The following is a 17046-nucleotide window of genomic DNA, read 5'->3' as shown; positions in this document are numbered from 1 at the left end:
GCCAGGGATCGAACCTGCATCCTCAAGGATACCAACTGGGTTCATTACTGCTGAGCCACAATGGGAACTCCCACCAAAACTAATTTTTATCTCTATTTAAAAGAGCCAAGCAGGTTAACAGAATCCAAGTAAGTTAAATCTAAAAATGATAGGACGTTCCCTTACGGCATAGCAGGTTAAGGTTCTGGCATTGCCACAGTTGTGGTACAAATCAAAATTGCAATGTAGGTTTGATCCCTGGCCCAGAAACTTCTACATGCTTCAGCTTCAGCCAAGAAAGAAAAAAATAAAACAAAAATGTAAAAATGATAATCCAGTTTCATAACAATTTCTTTCATCCTAAAAATCAATATGTTGAAGACATCTCAAGGATTATAGCCTATCCTTTAGTACTATAATCCATTAATGCAAATGTTTATTTAAAATACCTTTAAAACATATTAAGTTGGAAGCTGAGATCCAGATTGTTAGTATGAGTAGAAATCACAAATGAACTAGGGCAGAAGACATGGCAAATTTTTAAGCACAAGATAATTATAGATTTATACTGATTTTTTTCAACAAAAGCAAAAAATAAAAATACTTACTTGTCCCCTGGAAGGTTATACAGATTAACAAGACCCTTAAGGTGCTTAGAAAATTCATCAAAATTTTTTTCCCTATAAGGAGTTCAGGGAAGAGGGGAAAGAGAGGAAAATAAAAAACATACAATTACTATTCAATCTTACCAGCAAAGTACCAAAAATCATGGCTATACAAAACTAACCTTAATTGGCTTTTCTCTTTTCCCCTCAAAGTTTTCTAGAATCAATCAAAAATAGCAAAAGAAAATGTAATGGTTTTCCTTTCTCTTCCCCATTTTTCTGGACAAAGGGCTAATAAGCAGTACAAAAGATAGTCAAAAAGACCTGGTAATTCATGTATAGTTCACTCCTAAGTAATGAGACTTGGCTTAAATAAATCACGTTCTTTTCCTTTTAATTTGTAACAGATGACTGGGTGTCAGGAGGAAAAAAAAAAAAAAAACTTTTCATTGAGAGAAAATGCGAGTATATGGCAACATTAGAGCGGAAAAGGAAAATGAACACTGGGACAGATAACAGACCTAAGGAAAAGGGGAATGGATACCGTCGAGGCAAGCCACATATTCCAAAATGTTCCTATGACTAGATTTATCCCAGGAAAAAGAAACGATTGGCATGAACCCTGGCTTCCTAGAACACAATATTCAGCATGGATTCCTAGTCAAATGAGCATTTGTGGGCAGATTTAGGAATCCAACATAACTCAACCATTCTAACGCTCTACATTGTTTTTCAAACTTAAAAAAAAAGTCTCTTGAAAGCTAAATTTCTCTGACAATGTCAGGTACCTGATAAGAAATTTATTAAACACTGCCCCAAGTGCCATGAAGACAGTAAAAGGAAACAAGAGCAGCAGCAAAACATATTCCCTAGCTTAAAATTACCATCTATACAAAGTGATTAAAAACACCAGGTAAAGGCTAATATTCCTTCTAAGGTTCCTACTTTCAAACTGCCTACAAATTAACCTTAGAAAACCACCAATTCATAAATTGGTATGTCTCCTACGTCACATTAGAACCAGAAATACTGACTTCCTGGATTATTCTGGTAATACACCTTTGCTGGACTTAATGATTTAATGGAATCATAAAAATTTATTTTTTTTTGCTGTATTGCAATTTTTCAAAGCTGCTTCAAATATGGTATATTTGCCTATAAGGATATCAAAGTGATCCTTGAGAAGACTGGGCATAAAACTTATTTCTTCAATATTAACACCCTAAGATACCTCCATATAATATCTAATAATTTTACTACATTTAAATCATAACACTGCTGTAATGACTTTCTCAAATTCCCAGAAAGTTAATTCTGGATTTAAATTTAAGCAAGGAAATTGCCATTCAAGGAGAAAAGATAAGCCAGCTGGAAAAACCATCAATTACTAAGACACTGTCTTCAAGCCTAGCCCTTTACTATGATGGGACCCATATACCTTAAATATAAAACAATTATTCTCAAAGTTGAGTTCTTTTCTTGATATAGACTCAATTTCCTCAAGCTTTCTGATTCAATAATTATTTTTGTTCCACACAGAATTCCTAAGATGAGATCTGTAGTTCTTAACAGGAGTGATTTTGCCCTCCAGGGGACATCTGACATTATCTGGAGATATTTTTGATTGTCATAACTCAGGAGATATTACTGACAACTAATTGTGAGAGACTAGGGATACTATTAGCATTAAACATCCAATAATGAACCCTAGAGTAAAGAATTTCCCAATCCAAATTGTTAATATTATCAAGGTTGTGAAACCCTGGCACAGGTGGAGTTGGGTAAGAAATCAAACTAAGTCAATTCTGAAGGTGAGGAAGTACAGACTCTGAAAAATCATAACCTAAGAAAATAAGTTTGTTCATCAGAAAAGTAACTTGTGACCATCCTCAAAACCTAACTACAAAGGACAGTGCTATCTGCCAGTACCAGGGAATATAAATGTCGTTTGCTCACCTTAGCTGCTGAACAAGCTCTGGACAGCTCTGAAATTAAAGAAATTATGTTAAAACTTTAAACTACTTTAAAACCCTTGAAGTCATCAAAAGTTTTTCTCTTTTATTAATAATACATGCTTTATAATAAAAACATTACAACTAAAGAAAAGTCCTTATATTAGGATATTATTAGAAACATCTTCTTCCTACTTGGTTAACCATGGGGTTAGATTGGGAAATTCAAGACCAAAATATATGAAATAGTTTTTTAAGGAATCAACTTTTCAGTAGCTTGTTTAAAACATTAGGACCTCTCTTTAAAGGCATCTTTGAAATCCATATCCAACTGTCTGGTTAGACATATTTTACATTCATCTCTATTACAAAGTTTTTCAGAGACGAGAGTTCAAGATTATTTGTCCTTCTTGATGATAAGTTCTTTGAGGATAGGAATTTTAAATTATTTACAGCTGTATGCCCAGCACCTATTATTGTTCAATTGCGGCTCATGTTTGTTGATATGAAATGGAAAGGGTTCCTCTGGTCTTTCCTATTATCAAAGCCTTTGGATGATGTCAGAGATGGACCCAGATTATTCTAAATTCCATTCTGTTGATGTTGTAGCCCATCACATCATCTCTACAGTGGCTCATGAAAAAAACTAAACCCAAGCTATTTCAAACCCCAACAATTCCTTTTAAAATTAATGTCCTTAAGTAAACCCCATAGATTCCAGTGAAATATCAACAACACATACCACAGGATTCTCCCCATGGTGAGCCACTTTTACATCACAAAGCTGTCCTGCAGGATCTAACTGCACTTCCACATAGAACATATCTGACGTGATGTAACATTCAGTGCCACTGGCACTGAGATGAGAGCCCAGTCTAGCAGGAACAAATCAAAACAAAAATTAATAGAAGACACATAAATAAAGCCACCCAAAGTCAACACTAAGTTAAACATTTCTGCCTACAGATACACTACTTACCCATTCTGTCTTGCTATAGACTCCAAACGGTCAGTCATTGCTGGTAAAGATGTTACTACAAAAAGGTGAAAAAGAGGAAATCACAAAGGATGTTCCAAATAAATTGTATTCTTCAAAGACAGAAACATTCTGAGAAGTATATCTATCCTACTAAAGCTATAAACACATTCAGTAGTTCAAATGCTTATAATCTGTGGACAAAGTTCATTGGTAAGGCTTAGCTGTGACCTAAGTGGTAATAATGGTCAAAAAAAGAAAAGATCTATTTGAAAAGAAATCATTGGATCCTTCTCCTCTCTTTTTCATTTCTCATTTGAGACAAGTTACCTTTAATTTAAAGAAGACACATTTGGAGTTCCCGTGGTGGCGCAGTGGTTAACAAATCCGACTAGGAACCATGAGGTTGCGGGTTTGGTCCCTGCCCTTGCTCAGTGGGTTAACGATCTGGCGTTGCCGTGAGCTGTGGTGTAGGTTGGAGACGCGGCTCGGATCCCGCGTTGCTGTGGCTCTGGCGTAGGCCAGTGGCTACAGCTCCAATTGGACCCCTAGCCTGGGAACCTCCATATGCCACGGGAGCGGCCCAAAGAAATAGCAAAAAAAACAAAAAAAATTAAAAAATTAAAAAAAATAAAGAAGACATATTTATCTGCTAATGCTAGAATGAGGAAGATTAACATCAAAACAGTGTAGAAATAAATCTCTATGTTCATAGCGGCATTATTCGGAGTTCCCGTCGTGGCTCAGTGGGTTAAGAATCCAACTAGTACCCAAGAGGATGGGGGTTCAATCCTTGGCCTTGCTCAGTGGGTCATGAATACAGCGTTGCCTCAAGCTGCAGCGTAGGTCACAGATGTGGCTCAGATCGGGGGTTACGGTGGCTGGGGTATAGGCTAGCAGCTACAGTTCCAATTTGATCCCTAGCCTGGGAATTTCCATGACATGAATGTGGCTGTTTAAAGAAAAAAAAAGAAAAAAAGAAACCTACTGGCACTATCCACAAGAGCCAAAAGGTGGAAACAACCTAAATGTTCATCAATGGATGAAAGTGAGAACAAAATGTAGTATGTAAATACAATACAATATTATTCAGCTTTCTTAAAAAAGAAGGAAATTCTGATATATGCTACAATACGGATGAACCTTGAAGACGTTACACTAAGTGAAATAAGCCAGTCACAAAAGAATAAATACTGATTCCACTTATAGGAGGTATCTAGAGTTAGGGAGAGGAAAAATGAGGAGTTGTTGAATGCATACAGTTTCAGCTGGAAAAATGAAAAAGTTCTGGAGATAGATGGTGGTAATGGTTATACAATAAGGTGAAAGTACATTTAAAAATCGCTGAAATGGTAAATTTTGTTTTATATATATTTTCCCAGAATTTTAATTTTTTAAATTTTTTCACCCTATGCTGTGCTTTCTTTTCACACTTTGAGCATCTGCTTCATTCATATGGAGCATTTTCCTCACATGCACTTTTCTTCTATCTCCCCAAATTTGGCTATCTTATCTTCAATAAGGGCTTCCTTGACCTCTCACTCCATCCTTGGTTTGAGTGAATCATAGCACTCACTTCATTGTGTTGTCTACCACAATTTAAAAAACAATATTCAGGAGTTCCCTTGTGGCACAGCAGGTTTAGGATCTGCTGTTGTCACTGCGGTGGCTCAGGTCACTGCTGTGGCATGAGTTCAGTCCCAGACCTGAGAATTTCCACATGCTGCAAGCTCAGCAAAATAAACAACAACCACAAAACAATATTCAGCTAAATCACATTCATTTGTGATTGATCAGAGTAAAGTCTGTTTTTGTTTTTATTTTCCTTCAAAAACAGACAGAAATGAAGTTCCCATTGTGACTCAGCGGTAACAAACCAGACTAGTATCCATGAGGATGTGGGTTCAATCCCTGGTCTCACTCAGTTGGTTAAGGATCCAACATTGCTGTAGGTCGCAGACATAGTTTGGATCTGCCATTGCTGTTGCTGTGGTACAGGCCAGCGTAGATCTGATCTGACCCCTAGCCTGGGAACTTCCATATGCCGCATGTGCAGCCCTAAAAGAAAGAAAAAAGCAAAACAGAAACAGACAGAAGTAATGATTAAGAGCTTCAATAATCAAGCTGATGACTTGAATTTTATTTATTTTCCTGAAAACATTCTTCCTTTTTTTCTTTTTTCTTTTTTTTTTTTGCTTTTTAGGGCCACACCAGCGGCACATGGAGGTTCCCAGGCTAGGGGTCAGATCAGAACTCTACTTGCTGGCCACAGCCACAGACACAGCAATGCCAGATCCAAGCCACGTCTGCGACCTATGCCATAGCTCATGGCAATGCTGGATCCTTAATCCACTGAGTGAGGCCAGGGATCGTACCTGCAACCTCATGGTTCCTAGTTGGATTCCTTTCCGCTGCACCACAATGGGAACTCCTGAAAACATTCTTTCTAAACACTGTAAAAATGAGTCCAAAAGTCCATCTTCGTACTGAATAAATTAGGAGAGAACATGTGAAGAAAAAAACAAAAGAACTCCACTACTATCCTATAGTTACCCTTCAACAATTATCTTTTGAGCTGCCAAGACAGAATAAAAAATAAATACTTCAAAAGTTCAGGTAAGAGCCTTTTTCAATTCCATAATGAAAGCAACACCTAGCACAGAAGGTTGACCTATCTCAATTTGTATTTCTACCTTAAGTATAAAATAGTTTTTCCTAAACTGGGTTTTTGCCTTTTTTTTTTTTTTAAAAGAAATCGGCATATTTCAAAAATCTTACAAACCTTTGAGAGCTTTCTGCAATGTCTCCAAACAGCTGACCAAATGCTGGTGACCTCCAGAACTCATCACAACCCTCTTTTCCTGTATTATGTAAGAAAACATTTGAGGTAAAAATTAACCAAGCCAATAGTGTTTTGGGTAAACATACACATTATCCTAGTAATGAGGGTAGTCAATAGATTATAGTATAGTCTATATACTCTATACTTTCTATATATCCTAAATAATCTATAGATTCCTAACTGTTACTCTATCTTCCATCCAAAAGAAGAAAAGTTAACACACATGTATACATCCATATACAGAAAAGTAGAAAAAGCTATTTCCAGATCTAAAATAAGATAAGGAAAAATTAGGAAAAATCAAAACATAATAAATAAAATCAGCTTCCTGGGAGTTCCCATTGTGGTGCAGCGGAAACAAATCTGACTAGGAACCATGAGGTTGCAGGTTCGATCCCTGGCCTCACTCAGTGGGTTAAGGATTCGGTGTTGCTGTGAGCTGTGGTGTAGATCGCAGACATGGCTTGGATCTGGCATTGCTGTGGCTGTGGCGTAGGCTGGCAGCTGTAGCTCTGATTGGACCCCTAGCCTGGGAACTTCCATATGCCACGGGTGTGGCTCTAAAAAGACAAAAAAAATTTTTTTAATTTTAAAAATAAATAAATAAAATCAGCTTCCTATAGAAATGATTATATCTTAAGATTCACTCAGTTAAATGTGGTGGCTCATATTTGACAATTCCCAAATCTAGTATGGTGATACGTGTGTAATTTAAGAAATACAACCAGACCTTACTCAAACTAGATTGACTCTAAGAAACAGAATACGTAGTCCAGAAAAAGCCAAAGAGCAAAAAATTTAGCAGTTTTTCTAACCCTATCCAGGAAGAAGTTTCTCTCTGCACCAGTGTAATCCCCAGAAGTATGAACAGTTTTATGATGTTAGGATAGATTTTCAGGCTTTTCAATGCTCTAAATCCATTTCTCATTGCTCTAATTCTACCCTCACAAAACAAACATCTGATTAATTAATAATCTGGCTTCCTTTGTACTTTGGATAGATAAGAACCTTGTCCATTGCTCTGGACAATGGATACCAGTATTTTGGTAACAGCAAAGATAAACCCTCTGTTATAAATTAAGAAACTGACATTCCAATTCCTTTATTAATCTACTGAGCTTTTTTTTTTGTATGTCAGTTGTTGAAAACTCTTCAAAGTCTTTTAATATACCAATAAAATTAAGTTTCTGAATCTGGAGAAGTGAGAAGTAGACAATGGAAGCTATGGTGTCCAAACCAAGATAATGATAACCCAAGGTAGGGTCCCAGCAATCTCCTGGAATCCCCCTAGCTCATGAGGTCTCCCTAATGACAGTATCATTTTTACACCCTTTTTCTTTTGTCTTTTTAGGGCCGTACCTGTGACATATGGAAGTTCCCAGGCTAGGGGCCGAATCCCACCCATGCCACAGCCATGTGGGATCTGAGCCGTGTCTGCAACCTACACCACAGATCATGACATTGCTGGATCCTTAACCCACTGAATGAGGCCTGGGATCAAACCTGCATCCTTATGGATAGTAGTCGGGTTCATTACCACTGAGCCATGACAGGAACTCCTAGACCTTATTTCAATCTAGACTATGGCTCCCTATAGTAAAAATGATATCCTCAGAACTCAAAGACTGAAAAAAAAATGCCATTTTTTATTTAAAAAAATAAAAAAAGAAAAAGACTTTAATGTACACAATCATGAGCCAGAAGATATTTGGAGAATTTACTTACAGAAATCATTTGGAAACTTGGCATTTTGATGTCCATTATCTCATTTGATCCTTACAACAAAACTATGCGAAAAAGCAAACCGGAGTTCCTGCTGTGGCACAAAGGGATCAGCGGCATCTCTGCAGCAACAGGACCCGAGTTCTATCCCCAGCTCAGCAAAGTAGGTTAAAGGATCCAGCATTGCCACTTAGGTCTAAAGTTCAGCTCGCATTTGATCCCCGTCCCAAGAACTCCATGTACCGCAGGGCAGCCGAAAAAAGCAAACTGATACTGTGTCTCTAGTCTCCAGAGGAGGAAACTGAGGTCAGAAAGAATAATTTGTCTAAGGTCACGTAGACAGACGTACTGCAGTTAAGCCTAAGATATGTCTTTTGACAGCAAATTCAGTTCTTTTACTAGTGCTATACAGATATGACCACAATATGATACATTAAACTCTAATAAATATACTACCTCTGGAGCTAACGTAAGATTTGATAAAGGAAGGAGTACTTTCACTGAAGTATAATATGTATATAGAAAAGTATATATGAGGACTTCCCTTGTGGGGCAGTGAGTTAGGATCCAGCAGTATCACTGTAATGGCCTAGGTCGCTGCTATGGCACATTCAACCCCTGGGTGGGAACTTCCGTGAAAAAAAGTATATATGAATCTTAAGAGATGCATAAACTATTACAAAGTGAACATATCCATATTACCCAGGTTAAAATCATTGGAAGTAAGGTTCTCTATATCATTTTACTACCACTAGAATCATACGGATGAACTTTTAAACATCCAGCCTCCACCTCCACTCCCTGTCTTCCATTTAACTAAGGGCTCCCTATATTGGTGAATGACTCAGGAAGGAAAGGAGTGCTACAGAGAAAGAGGGGCTCAGACTAAACAGGTGAAGTCAATTAAAAATGAACTGTAGGGAGTTCCCGTCATGGCTCAGTGATTAATGAACCCGACTAGCATCCATGAGGATAAGGGTTCAATCCCTGACCTCCCTCAGTGGGTTATGGATCTGGCATTGCCATGAGCTGTGGTGTAGGTCACAGAGGCAGCTGGGATCCTGTGCTGCTGTGGCTGTAAGAGGCTACAGTTCCAATTCGATCCCTAGCCTGGGAACTTCGATATGCCTCAGATGCGGCCCCAAAAGACAAAAAAAAAAAAAAAGAATTGCAAACTCTACTAGTAGTATAGATACAATGAGAGTATTATCACATTAGAATCAAGGAGCTTGATACGAAGCGAAAAATAAATGAATCTCCATACCAGGTGTATTAGCACCTTTATAGGTGTATTAGCACCTTTGCCTAAAGTACCAGTGTACTTTAACTCATGATTAACACAATTTTATAAATACACCTCCTTCTTAGGCAGACCCTTAAATTAAAAGTTGAAAGCCACCATATATTCAGATGTTTTATGATAAATAAAACTGAAGACACACCACAATAACTAGTGTGAAAAAGCCTACACAAGAAGCTTAGCTTATTAAATCTAAACACACTTTATCCACTTCACCACAATCCTCACCATGACTTGACGCACAAGCTTAATGGTTTCACTCCAAGGTCTATTTTGGTTAAATTTTGCATGGAGCCGTTCCAAGAGAGAACTCATCTTACTCAGCTTTTCGGACTCTAAGATATAAACCAGAAAACATCATTAGCAACTCTTCTTTGATCAAGACTTTCCACAGTTTTTCTTGGAAACTCCCATACTTCACCCTGCTAAGAACTCAGTTGACATCTTTTCAATACCGTTTACTTCAAAACATACAGTTTGTTTTTATTTTTTATTTATTTATTTATTTTTGCCTTTCTGTCTTTTCTAGGGCCGCACCCTCGCGGCACATGGAGGTTCCCAGGCTGGGGTCTAACTGGAGCTGTAGCCGCCAACCTATGCCAGAGCCACAGCAACACAGGATCCCAGCCACGTCTGCAACCTACGCCACAGCTCACGGCAACACCGGATCCTTAACCCACTGAGCAAGGCCAGGGATCGAATCCGCAACTTCATGGTTCCTAGTCGGATTCGTTAACCACTGAGCCATGACGGGAACTCCAAGAATTTGTTTTTAATAACAAGAAGACACACAAATTATGGGTCTAATCTAACGAATAACATAGAACGGGATTGCTTTCTATTCAAAGAAAGCAAGCAAATTTAATGAGAAACAAAAAAAAGAACCATCTCTAATCCTGTTTCAGGATCAAGAATACTATTTAGTGACAAAATAATCTCATGATACAAGTGAAATCCCCTGCAAGATATATGTAGAGCATACATTTGAACATGGCCTTACTATGGTTAGTTGGTTTTCAATGTGAAAATACAGACTTTAATTTTTTCACATAATTTTAATACATCGATTTTTAAGTCTTATCAAAAAAAGACTTTATTTGCCATTCAAATTTTTCCTATTTGAATTCAACTCAAACTGTATGAACAAGATATCAATGACTAAAGGATGAGTTTCCAGCAAAGAGAAAGGTAGAAAAGAATGGCTTCCAGAGAGTGTGTGAAGGAAACTCCTATGCCATCCAACCCCACCCCACCCCACCCCACCTCCCCCAATTCTTACTGCTCAGCATGGGCAAGGACCTGTGCTGGAGACACAAACAATATGTGATGCAAAAACACAATATGCCCGAGATGACATCTGCGGGGGCAGTGGGGGGGTGTGGATGAGTTAATGTGACAAGCAAACTGAGATATGCTCTTAAAAACTGAGACACATTACTACTGAAATTCAAAGGAAGAAAAGTTCATAATTAGTTTTGGGGATGTTACAGAAAAGGTGTCATTGAAAGATGAAAAGAATGTTAGCAATCAGGGTTGAGGCAGTGACATCTTCTAAATCAACATTCAACTCCATCCTCCAATGCCTTCATCTTCTGGAAAACTGATTTGGGGGCTGTTTCAGCCAGTTTATAGTTCCGGAGAAATGTTTAGCAATTCCCACTTTTGAGACTCTTTCACTCAGGCACTATTTTACATGCTGGACATAAAGCAGTGAGCAAACTAGACAAAATTCCTGCCTCAACGAATTTCCAGCTTACACTTGTTACTCCTCTGCACCCAAGGAGCAGACTTTTTTTCTTCCTCTCCTTCAAAACATACTCACCCTTCTTTCCCTTGAGAAGACTGATGATCTATATCTTTACCAAAACGCTCAAATCAAACATTTATAACTAAGATAATATCCTAATCTACAAAGTTCAGAGTAAATTGGAGAAGACTGGTAAGTAACAGTGAGCTGTACTAACATAACTATGTTCAAAAGACTAAGGAAGCATTTAAGCTAGAGTGTGGAACTTTAGAGAATTTAAGTAAGGTTATACAGAGAAGTTGTTTTTCAGCAGTTCTTAGTGTAGCCATTGAAAGACTGAAATTCAACGCATTTAAAAAATATACAATAGCCCAACATCTGAACACTGTGGCACTCTTGAGAACTGCTGGCTTTTAATATAAGGACCCAATAATTTCATTCACGCCAAAACATTCTCCAGTACAATGACATACAGCTCTGTATTTTTGTTTTAATGTCATCATTCAGACTATTCCGGAACAAGCAAGTTTTACATTCACTCACCAGGTCTCCCATCGCTTTAGGATAAAAATGCCCTAAGGCCCAAATGATTGCCCCTAGCTAAGCTGGAAACCTTCACAGAAGTTGGGAGCCCCCATCTCCCCAAAGTCGAAGCTCATCAGCACCAGGGAAGACAGTCAGAATCTAAAACTCACACATATCCCGCCTCCTAGACTCTGCGCCCTCGGAAGAGTGGCCCCCGCGGAGGAATCGGCCCCCCAGCTCCTCCCAGAGATTGGCTCCCCCAGCTGTGTCCCGCCCCCTGCTTTCCCCCTCAGTCACTCACCCTCGGTTTCCCCCTGAGCCTTCATCCTGACAGCGGGAGGGCCTGAGTCCTACACAAGAGGATAAGCCCTTCCCCACCACTAATGGAGGAACCAAGTTGGTGCAGGCTCCCGGGACGCAGGGCACCAGCAGTCCCCACTCTTCCCGGGAAGGTTCAGTCTGAAGTCCCCGGCGGCAAGAAGAGAAGGGTGCTCGCGGCCGCCGCCATCTTCCCCAACGGAACTTCCCAAAGATCGCGAGATTAAGCGCGATCCTGCAAGAGAGAGGAAAAGGGCTGGGCACAAAATATCGCGAAAAATGGTTAATACGTTGCATCTCGCGAGATTCTTTCCACCCTATCTCTCGGTTGTTGTCAGACTTCTCTGGCGCTAGGTATGGGGTTTGCTGTTTGGTGTTGCTCGCTTCCTGAGCAGAAATTAGCACTTTCGTTTTGGCGTGTAAGCACCTCTCAAATTAAAATTCCCAGGTCCACTTACTGAAAGACTAGCTTTCTCGATGTTGGTGTCAGAAATATCTTATTAAATGTAATACACTTTCCTGAGAAACTAGAATATCCTTTTAAAAGATGGTGGTTCTTTGTAACCCGACGTCCCAAGCTAGCCCAGTACACTTAATTTCCATTACCTAATTTTCTTTTTAATTACTGAAGTATTTTTCTTGAGCAATTAAATGTTTTTGAAGACCTAGGAGATTTGGGATTGAGAATAACCTGTATGTGGAGTTCCCTTGTGGCGGTGGGTTAAGGATGGGGTTAAGGATCGGGGTTGTCACTGCACCAGCGATAGTGGCTGCTGTGGTGTGGACTGGATCCCTGGCCAGGAAATTCCACAGGCCACGTGGGCGTGTACAAAAAAGAAAACCTTGTTTGCATCAGTTATTAAGATCCCAAAGGTGTTCACAACTGATTGTATACCTTTTTTGTAATCATAGTGAAAACAGTTTAGCTCATACTCTACATTACAAATCACAAAGACTGTGTAGTCATACCTCTTGTATCAGTGAATCCTCACAAAGAGATATCTGGAGTAATGCTGAGAAGTTCATGGCCAGTGGAACTGAAGAACTAGGCTGAAATAGAACAGCGCTATCATTGGATATAAGTTGTTTTTTAATGTTCTTTTTTCATGCACATCACTGAGAATAACTGCTGAAAAGTTGGATTTTACCCGGTTGGCTGCAAGGATATTAAGCAATGGATCTCCATTGGCTCTCTAGTCTCAGACTTTTCCCATATTTCAAAAATGGTAAGCAAACATCCTCCAAAAGCATCCCAGCAGATAGCTACAGTTCCGGTAAGCAGCCACAGCAGTGTAAATTTAACAAGAATAAATCTTTAGGAGTTCCCACTGTGGCACAGTGGAAATGAATCCAACTAGGAACCATGAGGTAGCAGGTTTGATCCCTGGCCTCACTCAATGGGTTAAGGATCCAGCATTGCTGTGACCTGTGGTGTAGGTCGCAGCCGTGGCTCAGATCTGGAGTGGCTGTGGCTGCGGCGTAGGCCTGCAGCTACAGCTCCGATTAGACACCTAGACTGGGAACCTCCATATGCCACGGGTGCGGGCCTAAAAAGACAAAAAAAAAACAAAAAACATTAGAAATGTTTGGGGGGGAGGAGTTCCCCTGTGACTCAGCTGGTTAAGGCTCTGTTGTCACTGCAGTGCTAGGGTTGCTGTTGTGGTATGGGTTCCATCCCTGGCCCAGGAACTTCCACATGTCTCTGGCTCGGACAAATAAAAAAGAAAAGAAATGTCTGGGGAGTTCCCAGAGTGGCTTAGCGAAAACAAACCCAACTATGAGGATTTTGGTTCGACCCGGGGCCCACTCAGTGGGTTAAGGATCCATCCAGCACTGGAGCTGTGGTGTAGATTGCAGGCATGGCTCACATCTGGCATTGCTGTGGCTGTGGCCATAGGCCAGCATCTGCAGCTTGATTCAACCTCTTAGCCTGGGAACTTCCGTATGCTGCACCTGTGGCCCTGAGAAAAAAAAAGAAATGTCTGGGAATATGTCTGTTGCCACAAAGATATCTATATCCATGGTTCTTGTAAGAAGTTAAATTTTACTTCTTAACTATTCCTCTTACCCTCATTCCTTTGATTCAAAATTCCTTTATTCCTGGAGTTCCCGTCGTGGCGCAGTGGCTAACGAATCCGACTAGGAACCGTGAGGTTGCGGGTTCGGTCCCTGCCCTTGCTCAGTGGGTTAACGATCCGGCGTTGCCGTGAGCTGTGGTGTAGGTTGCAGACGCGGCTCGGATCCCGCGTTGCTGTGGCTCTGGCGTAGGCCGGTGGCTACAGCTCCGATTCAACCCCTAGCCTGGGAACCTCCATATGCCGCGGGAGCGGCCCAAGAAATAGCAACAACAACAACAACAAAAGACAAAAAGACAAAAGACAAAAAAAAAAAAAAACAAAAAAAAAAAAAGAAAAAAAAAAAAAAAAAAACAAAATTCCTTTATTCCTTCCTCTCCCAAGTTCCTTGAACAGGACTTTTTAAATACTGGGAGGCCTTCTTCTAACCTGCCTCCCCACACCTCACTAAAGCCCTCTTATTTATTTTTTTAAATTTTTTTGTCTTTTTGCCTTTTCTAGGGCCGCTCCCACCGCATATGGAAGTTCCCAGGCTAGGGGTCTAATCAGAGCTGTAGCCGCCAGCCTACACTAGAGCCACAGCAACGCCAGATCCGAGCCGCATCTGCAACCTACACCACAGCTCACGGGAATGCCAGATCCTTAACCCACTGAGCAAGGCCAGGGATCAAACCCACAACCTCATGGTTCCTAGTCGGATTCGTGAACCACTGAGTCACAACGGGAACTCCAAGCCCTCTTATTTAAATGTCAATTTTTTTTTTGCTTTTTTTTTTTAGGGCCACACCTGTGGCATATGGAGGTTCCCAAGCTAGGGGTAGAATCAGAGCTGCAGCTACCGGCCTACAATAGCCACTGGGGATCTGAGCCATGTCTGTGACCTGCACCACAGCTCACGGCAATGCTGAATCCTTAACCCACCGAGCAATGCCAGGGATCGAACCCACATCCTCATGGATCCTTGTCGGGTTTGTTAACCACTGAGCCACAAAGGGAACTCCTAGATCTGAATTTATTTTTTTTTTTTTTTTTTTTTTTTTTTTTTTTTTTTTTTTTTTGTCTTTTGTTGTTGTTGTTGCTATTTCTTGGGCCGCTCCCGCGGCATATGGAGGTTCCCAGGCTAGGGGTCCAATCGGAGCTGTAGCCACCGGCCTACGCCAGAGGCACAGCAACGCAGGATCCGAGCCGCGTCTGCAACCTACACCACAGCGCACGGCAACGCCGGATCGTTAACCCACTGAGCAAGGGCAGGGATCGAACCCGCAACCTCATGGTTCCTAGTCGGATTCGTTAACCACTGCGCCACGACGGGAACTCCTAGATCTGAATTTAAATGTCTCTTGATCTAGAGTAACAAATCAAGCCTTCTCTAACCCCTGACTTAATCATGTACTCTGTTATACAATTTCAAATTTTTTTTGGCTTGCAGCATTTGGAAGTTTCGGGGCCAGAGACTGAACCTGCACCACAACAGTGATACAAATCATAGCAGTGACAATGCCAGATCCTTTTATTTTTTTTTTTAGGGCCACAACCAGGGCATACATAAGTTCCGGGGCTGGGGGTCAAATGGGAGCTGCAGTTGCCATCCTACACTACAGCCACAGCCACTATGGCAATGCTGGATCCTTAACTCACTAAGGGGAGGCCAGGGATCAAACCCACATCCTCATGGATACTAGTTCTTAACCTGCTGAGTTACAATGGCAACTCCCAATGCCAGATCCTTAACCCACTAGGCCACCAGGGAACTCCTCAAACTTCTCTCTTTTTTTTTTTTTTTTTTAATTTTCCCACTGTACAGCAAGGGGGTCAGGTTATCCTTAGATGTATACATTGCAGTTACAGTTTTTCCCCCACCCTTTCTTCTGTTGCGACATGAGTATCTAGACATAGTTCTCAATGCTATTCAGCAGGATCTCCTTGTAAATCTATTCTAGGTGGTGCCTGATAAGCCCAAGCTCCCGATCCCTCCCACTCCCTCCCCTCTTTTTTTTTTTTTTATGGCCCCACCCTTGGCACATGGAGGTTCCCAGGCTGGGGGTCCAATCAGAGCTACAGCTGCCAGCCTACACCACAGCCACAGCAACTTGGGGATCCAAGCCATGTCTGTGACCTACACCACAGCTCACAGAACACTGGATCCTTAACCCCCTGATCGAGGCCAGGGATTGAACCCCCAAGCTCATGGTCCCTAGTCAGATGCATTTCCACTGCGCCATGATGGGAACTCCTCAAACTTCTCTTTAATACCCCGTTCACCATCAAAATTAAGTACATGATGATGTATTCAATGCCTGTCTTCCCTGCTGAACTGTCAAATCCAGGAAGGTGGCTGCACTACATCTATTTCTTTCACTAATGTGTTCACTAATATTGCCTAGCCCAGCTCCTGATGTGTGAGAGACTCACTGTATATCATTGGGATAAATTAATAGGGTTGTCTGATAATACAGAACACTCAGTTAAATTTGAATTTCAAATAATCAACAAATATTTTTTAGTGTAAAATTATGTTTCACATATTATAATAATATAAATCTTCAACCTTAAAATCGACAGCCTTTATCCAAGTGAGAATTTCCAAAAATAGTTTGTATTTAAAGTGCTGTTTCCTGTTATCAAACAAAGTGCTCTTCATTCAAAAAGCATCTATGGGAATTCCTGTGTGGCACAGTGGAAACAAAACCAACTAGGAACCATGAAGTTGTGAGTTCGATCCCTGGTCTCACTCAGTGGGTTAAGGATCTGGCATTGCTGTGAGCTGTGGAGTAGGTTGCAGATGCTGTTCAGATCTTGCATTGCTGTGGCTGTGGTATAGGCCAGCAGCTGTAGCTCCTATTCTACCCCCAGCCTGAGAACCTCCATACGCCATGCGTGTGGCCCTAAAAAGCAAAAAACAAAAGAAAACAAAACAAAACAGCATCTATGGAGTCCCTCATACTTGTGTCTTAGGAACCGATACTTTTTTTTATGACTGTAGTCATAGTATATGGAAGTTCCTG

At 40.6% G+C, this 17046-nt stretch overlaps 1 protein-coding gene across 6 annotated transcripts in view; it reads right to left on the bottom strand.

The window, feature by feature from the left end:
• Positions 1-17046, bottom strand: part of MED1 (mediator complex subunit 1) — a 42016-nt gene that overhangs the window by 19042 nt on the left and 5928 nt on the right. For 3 of the 6 annotated variants that reach the window (XM_013979754.2, XM_021067050.1, XM_021067049.1), the window contains exons 2-9: positions 12936-13016; positions 11950-12201; positions 9605-9711; positions 6295-6373; positions 3516-3570; positions 3279-3411; positions 2541-2569; positions 588-659 (exon numbers count right to left, since the gene is read on the bottom strand). In XM_013979754.2, the coding sequence (XP_013835208.1) occupies positions 588-659; positions 2541-2569; positions 3279-3411; positions 3516-3570; positions 6295-6373; positions 9605-9711; positions 11950-11974 (500 nt within the window). In that variant the 5' untranslated portion in view covers positions 11975-12201; positions 12936-13016. Of the gene's footprint in view, positions 1-587; positions 660-2540; positions 2570-3278; positions 3412-3515; positions 3571-6294; positions 6374-9604; positions 9712-11666; positions 11892-11949; positions 12223-12935; positions 13017-17046 lie in introns of those variants that run through there. The other 3 variants (XM_013979755.2, XM_021067048.1, XM_005653933.3) reach the window with 3 other exon arrangements.

This window comes from Sus scrofa, chromosome 12 (assembly GCF_000003025.6).
Source record: "Sus scrofa isolate TJ Tabasco breed Duroc chromosome 12, Sscrofa11.1, whole genome shotgun sequence".
Taxonomy (NCBI): Eukaryota; Metazoa; Chordata; class Mammalia; order Artiodactyla; family Suidae; genus Sus; species Sus scrofa.
This window is presented reverse-complemented; position numbering and strand designations above follow the sequence as displayed.